The 8,583-nt window shown below is 40.6% G+C and overlaps 1 protein-coding gene across 1 annotated transcript; it reads right to left on the bottom strand.

Moving 5' to 3' along the window:
* Positions 1-659: 659 nt before the first annotated feature.
* LOC121580249 (GS homeobox 1-like) lies at positions 660-2,074 on the bottom strand. The gene is made up of 2 exons (XM_041895305.2): positions 1,620-2,074; positions 660-1,520 (listed from the first exon to the last, which is right to left on the bottom strand). Exons 1-2 carry the CDS (start codon positions 1,993-1,995, stop codon positions 1,168-1,170), a joined length of 729 nt encoding a protein of 242 aa, XP_041751239.1. The 5' UTR covers positions 1,996-2,074; the 3' UTR covers positions 660-1,167.
* Positions 2,075-8,583: the final 6,509 nt, after the last annotated feature.

Below are 8,583 nucleotides of genomic sequence, written 5' to 3'. Positions count from 1 at the left end.
CTGCACAATAGCTGGATTCAAACGGGCATCTAAAATGTAGAGCTGCACCATTTTAATTTGGCAAGGGGAAGCATGCATTACCAAGTGTATTTGTGCGTAATACTCAGTATTGCCTACGAAAATGGCTCTAAAAAGTACATAGACTTTTTCCCTGGACAGAAAAACGTCTTAGCAGTGAGCTCTTTCTCTTTTATCCACTCTTTAAAGTAAACAGACCATGCGCGTAAATGATGCACATGTGCTATCTGATATAAACCAACATCTCATTTGGATTAATAAATTCATGTATAGAATAATGTATAGACTTAATGAATATGGTATGTGAACATGCACACACAAATACATGTGAAATGGACAATGTTGCAACAAACAAAACACGCATTCTTAGGATGGCACAGTTTAACCAATAAACTGACCCAAATGCCATGCCATGCCAACTATACAGTAGTTGGTATCGTCGTTTTTTTTGTTTGTCCTTTTCATTATGTCTCAAGCTAATTTCCTGATAAAGTTTCCCCACCTTGTTGTAGACTACCGTTGATAATACGCATGAACTCAGTGCGCACCGCCTCTGTGTGTGCGCTCCCAGTGGTGCGCCAGTGTAACCCATTTGACACAGAGCCATGCGTATAACACTAAGAAATATTCTTTATTTAAGTATGTACATTTTTAAATAAATACATATTTTCAAATACACTGAAGATATAGTAACAATTTGATCTCAGTGACATTGTGAGGAAAAAAAATGTTCTGTCCCGCACACATTCCAGATCTCCGTCACATTTCCATCCAAATAGATGTGCTTAAGCCAGTGTTCACCATTATACAAAATACAGCTATTGTTTCCCAAAAATAATACTAACAAATGTTGCTATTCATTTGAGTAGGCCTATATCATAATACAAATATCCAACTGTCTGGTTGTAATAGCATCCATTTGGATTGGCAACAGCAAATAGACCGTTTTTAGAAGAAAAAAAATACATACAAAACGTACAACATGTATACAATTATACAACATTCCAGGGGAATTCCCTTTTAATATATTTTGTTCTCTTCCTATATACAGGTGACTGAACACGATAAGAACAGTCGACTTTTTGGTTGCATTCAGAATTCTACAGGTGCTATGAGGACCAATTGTCTCTGTTGAGGATCAGAGGAAGTTCAGGGGGAGACCGACAGCTCTCCATCATCCTCTTTCCCTGATGAGGAGGGAGACATGGGCATATCGTCTTCCTCCTCCGAGCACCGTGCAGATGACATGGACGAGCACTTGCAACTGTGGGAGCCGGTTCTGTGCGCGCCGCTCTTCCCCTCCTTCTTGTGTTTGACTCTGCGGTTCTGGAACCAGATCTTGACCTGCTTCTCTGACAGGTTTAGATACGTGGCGATCTCAATGCGCCGAAGTCTGGAGAGGTACATGTTGGAAGTGAACTCTCTCTCCAACTCCAAAAGTTGTGTGCTGGTGAAAGCTGTGCGCATGCGCTTGCTGCTCTGAAGTTGGCTGTTGTTGTTTTCTGTAAAAACACAAAATAATACACATTTAGGTAAGTTATCCAAACACCAGCTCATTCTGTGCAAAGGTATCAGTTGCGCATTCAATAAGTTTTACTCACCAATGGAGATGCAGTGGAACTGACGTGGGTCTGGAACCGAATAGGTTGCTTGATATATCCCCGGACCGTGGTTGAGGTTGACACCAGTGGAGGACGTGTGTTGCCTCGATAGTGCGGAATGGCAGTACTGGGAGCCGAAGGTAGGGAAGGATGCCTTGAGGAGTGGCAAGGTCGGTGGAGACGGGTGTAGCTGGGATACGCATAGTGGACAGAAGCACAGCAAGCCAGCCTTCCGTGAGTGGCAAGAGCCCGCGGACAACCCATGGAGTGGGTGGGACGGGTGCATAGCATAAGGAAATAAAGGTGGATTGTTTTCACTCCCTTTATCATTTGCCTCCCTCAAAATCAAGGAATCCACAAGAAAGGACCTCGGCATCTTTGCAAACGTGCTGCTCGGTACTTCTTGGTAAACTTTTTCAGTCAGCGCCTCGTCTCGTTCTGAACTGCTTGCTTGGCGGATGGACAGCGGAGTGGTGCTGAAAGGACACGGTTGCTCTTTAAATAGTTGTAGTCCCGGTATGGGCCATGTGACGGTTACGGCGTGAGCATCTAAGAGCTCTCAATAGGGGTTTGTGCCTTTTCTCTTGGCATTCACACTGCACGCTTCCCCATTATTTCACTTGTTAACTAAATTAACTGCATAATGTAGTCTATTCTTGTCAGCCCCACCCACGCCGCAAGAGGCGGCAGAACTCCTTCTCCCTTTTAGCTTCGCTCTTATTTATTATATGATGTTTTAATATAGGCCTATATAATTTGAGAAATAAACGTTTTGGCAATATACTGGGTTAGTCCATTCTATAGTTTTTTCTGTTTTCCGAAAATCTACACATTTTTACCCTTTATTTTGACAGGGAGTCATGCTGAGACCAAGGTCTCTTTTTTAGAAGAGACCTGTATTTATGGAACATCAGAACTTATCCTACCACACTCTCCTCATAAATTAACAACTAAGAATGTTTAACTCGATCAATCCATGAGTGAAAGTTGGGGAGTGGAGTGGTATTTTCTCTGCAATGTTAACTTTGAATAGGCTATACATGTTTATATTTCCTGGAATCCAAGCATATGCATATTTGCATGCCACATAAAAGATGCAGGAGACGCAATAGCCTATAGTCTCGTAATACGAGAAAAAAAGGTTGCATTTCAGTCTGATTTATGCTGGAGAGGACCTTCCTTAATTGGCATCGATAAGGCTTCAATGTTGAACTTGCAAGTATGTCGTAATGTTTGTCAACACATCACATATATAGGCCTATAGGACATATCATTTTTTAGTACATAGGCATAGTAAAAATAGCGTATATATTTATAATGATTGCTTCTAAAGTCAGGACTATAAAATTAGGACTAGCCTATATGCAAAAAACTAGAAGTGTTTAATTTAAAACGTGTGAATGTTATTGTTCATTTTGAGGCCAGGGTAAGTCACAACCTGAAGGCAATGCGGTTAAAAAACAGTGATTAATTCCTGTGCGCGGCCCCAGCCGAGTTCGGGAAAGAATATATAAAAATAACCAGGTTTTCACTCGTCGGCCCTTATTGAATGTCATTGTGGAGAGTTTTCAATGCAAGAGAAAGAGACTCGAATTAAAGTGTGTGACAGCGGCGGATAGACTCACACAAAGGCGACTCTGTCACAGAGAGGCTGAATGCGTGGCGCGTGAAAGCCCCCGCCTCGCTCTGATTGAATTAAGTAATAGGAAAACATTTTCTTTCACTTTAGGTCTTCTAAACAAGACCTTCAAAGGGATGGGAACCAATAATGTGTGAGTAAACAGTGGAATGTGGTTTCTATTCCTCCCAACCGAATTGTTTATTTTATTTTTGTTTTGAATGGTCCCTAAAAAGCTTCCCTATTTTATTGACATTAGCCTATCTACTTTTTTTTTCTCAGGAAACGGAGATAATGCAAATTAAAATATTATTCAAAAAATTCAAACGGAGAGCAAAATATGGATAATTGCCGACTGGGCACAGACGTCAATTCAACATCTATTCCATGTTGGTTCAACGTAATTTCATCGAAATGACATGGAAACAACATCGATTCAACCAGTGTGTGCCCAGTGGGTGGTTATAATGATTATAAATATATATATCATATAGCCACTTGATAAAATCATAATATGAACTAGGCCTATAAGCTTTTGTCACCAGTTTGGGCTATATGACTAGGGCTTCTTCCTTTTTCATATGTTAAATGTAATATTTTACATGCATACAGTTTACACAGGCTGCTGTAGACAGTGTGCTTTCTGCGCTATATGGAAGTACGTCCAGAACTCTTTCATTGCCATTGCATGGAATTGCTTTCCCACAAATGACAATACCAACTTGTAGGCTAATGAAATATGATGCAATGGGCTGTGTATAAATGAAATCGTATTATTACTCTGTTCATTTTGGAAATGGCAAAACAATCTATAACATGCTGTGTGCATGACCACATAGGAAACTGGACACTTCTTAGGACTACTGGCTGCGGTGTTGCAGAGTAAAAATCGATGTTGGTGTCACTGGTGGTCCTTGACAAGCGTGACAATTACCTGTCTGCTCACCGCTCATGCTTTTCAGTTCAGAACCGAGCCGCTCGCAATGGCTCTTCAGTCTAGAACCGAGCCCGCCCATATAATGGGCCAAAAACCTATTTGTTTTATCTCCTGTAAAATGACCATGGACTCTGCTCCGCGAAAAATACCACTCGACTCGCATAAAGGGTATAATTTGGTCGCAACTTTGCCGCGCCATAATAGCAGGTCTTTAACGCACAAATTAGGAGCAATTAAACCCTTAAACAAGCTGTAGGTACAGAGTCATGCGGACAAGAGCCTGTTATCTGCGACAGAGTGGGATTAGGCCTTTCATTCTCTTGGACGCCGCATGCCAGGCGTCCTCCATTAACAAATGGGCCAATCTCGCTCCAGTCCCCTGACCCGCCACATCCCCTCTCAATTCCATGCTGTAGGCTATTCTAAACCTTAATTACAAAATGGTCTAATAATGTTGTGTTAATGCAACAAATAATTAATTGAATGCATTTCCTTATTTTTACAACAGAATTTTAAATAATTAGAGGCTCAGAGTTTGTTGGGGTATGATCTCACAAGGCAGTGGCACAATAGACTACAATTGGTCTGGAATTGGAGCTATTTCAACATGCGGAGGAGGGTTCAATTTAATTATTTCGTCAATATTATAACAGTGACATATGCTTGGCTGGTTGGTGTTTAGAGTAGGCTATACTCCATTGCTTCAAGATATTATCAAAGAGAATCGTTTTCACAATTACGGTCATAGCTGTCACCCCGTGGGTAGGAATATAGGGGTGCTGGGGGTCGCTATTTAGGGAGGCGCATCCTCATTTGTAACCCCAACTGGAGACCGACAAATAGCTTTGACCTCCGAAAACATGGCCCTCTGGAGGCGCAGGCCAGAAGTGCAAGGGATCTCCTTCAGCATAATGACTTTGTCACTGAAACAAATCAAACAGCTATGCAAAACAGCATACTTAAAGATGAACCCATCACTGTTATGAAGTCTTCATTTCATAAAGTAGGCTACAGCCTAACATTCATATATGACAAAGCAATTACACCTATTGTGAAGCTATAAACAAAAGTGAACTGCTACAATAAGAACAGGAACAAATACATTACTCACTCAAGTCCAACCACAAACACAATAACAATATGATAAACCTTTAATCTAACCCACTAATAAGTATCCAATAGTGTTATGACACAAACTATACAACCCCCCCCCCCACTGAAATACAGCAAATCATTAATAAAATATTCCAATAAACAATAGTCATGATTCCAGTAAAATATATTTTATGCATGATGATGACGATGATATTGGGCAGCACCCGCTGTGTCACCATAAAAGGGTATTTTCATGGGTTTGTGTTTGAGTCTTAAGATCTTAAGATCTCCCATTTGATACAATAAAGAGGGCACTCTGTTCATGGGGATGTAGTCAATATCTCCTTTTCTTCTAGTATGAATTATTCATAGTTTTGAGACACTCCGCCCCCACACTTAATATGTACACACATTTTACACCCACACATCTCTAATAGGAGGGATGGTCTTAGCTGACAGTGTAACAGGATTTAGGGTCCCAGTGGGGTTTGGCCGAGCCGGACGGGCGCTGTGACTGTCGATGTGACACAGAGGGCCGTCTGCCCCCTCCTATTCTCCCCCTGAGGCGACTGCACAGACTGCAGGTCCTGCTTCACCACTATGGGTAGGCACACAAAGGCCTGATTATCATTCATATGCTCAGCAGAGCCACCAGTCCAACAGATGACACTGCTAACCCAACTACCAGCTGAGTAGTGCAATATGTGCAGCACACTATGGGGACTAATGAATCCTTAAGTGTGTGTGTGTGTGTGTGTGTGTGTGTGTGTGTGTGTGTGTGTGTGTGTGTGTGTTTGTATCCCGATTCATTTGGTAGCAATCAGCGTTATCAAGATGAACTTGAACATATGGACAAATTTGCTTGCATTTAGCGGATGCTCTCATCCAGAGCGATTTACAAGTTGTCTATCTAGGGGAAGTGTTGAGGGGGTGCAACTCTACTGTCCTAATGAGTCACCTGAATACTTCCAAAATCATGTGATATTATTATGACTAATCATTACAGTATTATACCAGTTCATAATGCCCGATGAATGAATGCATTAACAGCTATAAGTGCATTCATAAGCCAATATAAGAGAATAACAGTATTCAACAATAGTCAACAATGCTCAATTCAATCGAACCCGCCTTGCAGTATTTACGGAGTTGCTGTTTTTCTCATGGTCGAACAGTACAGAATGATTTCGGGTATTGTAGAAACCTTTTACTACCTGGAAGACTCCCCTCACAAGTAGATGTTTAAGTAGTATTTGGGGACAGTAGTTGAAAGACAAAGATACTGTGTAAACGTTGCTGTGGCTTGTTCGATTTAACTCAAGTGTTAATTCAGCGTCTCGCCCTTTCTGCTGAAGTGAGACCTTTTTTATACAGTCAGTGAGACTATATGTGCAGTCATGATGCTTTGCTACAACAACTAGGTCTACAATCTGTGTAGTCTACACTGAAAACTCATGTTCACCTAAGGCGTTTTGACAAAATGCCCATCAAACTATACTGAAGCATAGAGCTAATGGACGTTTGATAACGACACTCTGCATACATAATAATATGGGTTGATTTTAAATACCCTTTTGATGTGAATCCATTTGTTATGGTATAGATATGTTTAAAATGTCCCCTTTTGCTTTCATTCTCATATGAAAGCCTTGACATGCTGCTCAAAGGGGTTTGTTTCTCTATGGAGGTCATCGGGCCATTTGGATGGCTGACTCAGATTTGTCCAATTCAGTCGACTTTTTGGCTTTAAAAATAACAGGTCAAACCAATGAATTTAATGAACTCTCCCAGACACAATGCATGCGTCTTGCCATTTGAACTCCAATAAAGGGTGATTGGCTGGTCAGCAAGCTCTTTCAAGGGGTTTGTACACAAATGTGACAGAATGCTTAGAATGCGGCCACTTCAGCATCTCCATTGACAAGTTGTTCGAAGGGTTGGGGACGTCAGTGATAGTACCCTCAGCCAAGGTTTTCTCTCTCTGCTTCTGTCCTTCTTTCACACCCAAACGCTCCCTAACAACAATAAGTGAAAGAATGCAAACCACTTTCTCCACCACTTTCCTTCCCGCTCAGACAAAGTCATAAGAAACCCACAGAAACTAGTGATGTGCACTGAGTTATGGCCCAAATGAGTGCTACCTGTCTCTTTCTACTCCTCCCTTCTTTTCATCATTTTACTTTTCTGTTCCTCCATCCTTCCCTCCTTTCATTTATCTTCTGTTTCTATTTGAGCTGGCTGCAATGGCTCATGGAGATAAAAGCAGACATTTTAAAGCACTTTTCTAAAATTGCCATGCTATCCGAAATCAATTTCCAATTATACTAATATATATATATTTTTTTTTAACCAAATATAGAGAATTGTCCTGTGATGAAAGTTGGAAGTTGAGGATACAGGTTGAAATTCACTAAATATTTTTGAAAAACGTGTTCTCAGTGAACAAACTAACTAGTTTCAGATTTACTGGAATGAGTAAACCAAAGGCTATTTGATAGAGTCCCACAGTACTTGTGTATTCACTTAATTGAATTAATTGGATCCCCCCTGGGAATGACAGCTGAGCCATGGGAGGGAGGGGGAGAAAAGAGGAGGGGGTGGGGGGCTGCCTACAAACAGTTTATGTCAACATTACTATCAACTATTGTGTTTGTAATTACTTGTTTATTTCCATTTCTGACTCCAACTACAGTATTTTAATTACAATAATGGGATGGTATAATTAAGCTCTCAGGATCGGGCTTTAGTAGGCATTGCTTATATCCTTTTCATTTCCGACCCTCTGTTGTTTTCACTATTTCCTTCCCATCAGTCTCCTTTTAAGAGTCACTATATGTTCTATTTGTTTGTTGTGGTGAAGAAAATGTAATATTAATGTAAGCATTGTTTTATATTCAGTCTTTTTGAAGCAGTGTTTTAGAATAGATGAGAAGCTATGTTTAGTGAATTCCGGCATTGTTACTTTGCAGTATAATTGGTAAAACAGTATTATATTAAAGGCAGTAGCCTATTTTTTGTATGCAATTTTATTTCTGAAGTGGTGCTATAGCAGAAAAGATAAGGTGTCGAAATGCTGTTGTGAAGGTTGAGTTGCTCAATTCAGTGTATAAATTCTGATGGAAATGTAAAACTGTACCCAGTCCTGAAATGAGTGAGCCGTTGCCAATGCGAGAGCGACACTTTCAGGGTAATGAATGAGAAATTTGGGGAAATTTGCATGAGTAAGAATAGCCCCCTGAATCATTTTCATAACCCAATATCCCCTTTTCTTCCCAAATCTCTATGGCAGGCATTGTGTTTTAGAGCCAGCTTTT

The sequence above is a fragment of the Coregonus clupeaformis genome, chromosome 13 (genome assembly GCF_020615455.1).
Source record: "Coregonus clupeaformis isolate EN_2021a chromosome 13, ASM2061545v1, whole genome shotgun sequence".
Classification (NCBI taxonomy): Eukaryota; Metazoa; Chordata; class Actinopteri; order Salmoniformes; family Salmonidae; genus Coregonus; species Coregonus clupeaformis.
This window is presented reverse-complemented; position numbering and strand designations above follow the sequence as displayed.

Coding starts and splice junctions, on each gene's coding strand:
- LOC121580249 (XM_041895305.2), bottom strand. CDS start 1,995: ATGCCGAGGTCCTTTCTTGTGGATTCCTTGATTTTGAGGGAGGCAAAT. Junction 1,521..1,619: donor GTTCCACTGCATCTCCATTG/GTGAGTAAAACT, acceptor GTGTTTTTACAG/AAAACAACAACAGCCAACTT.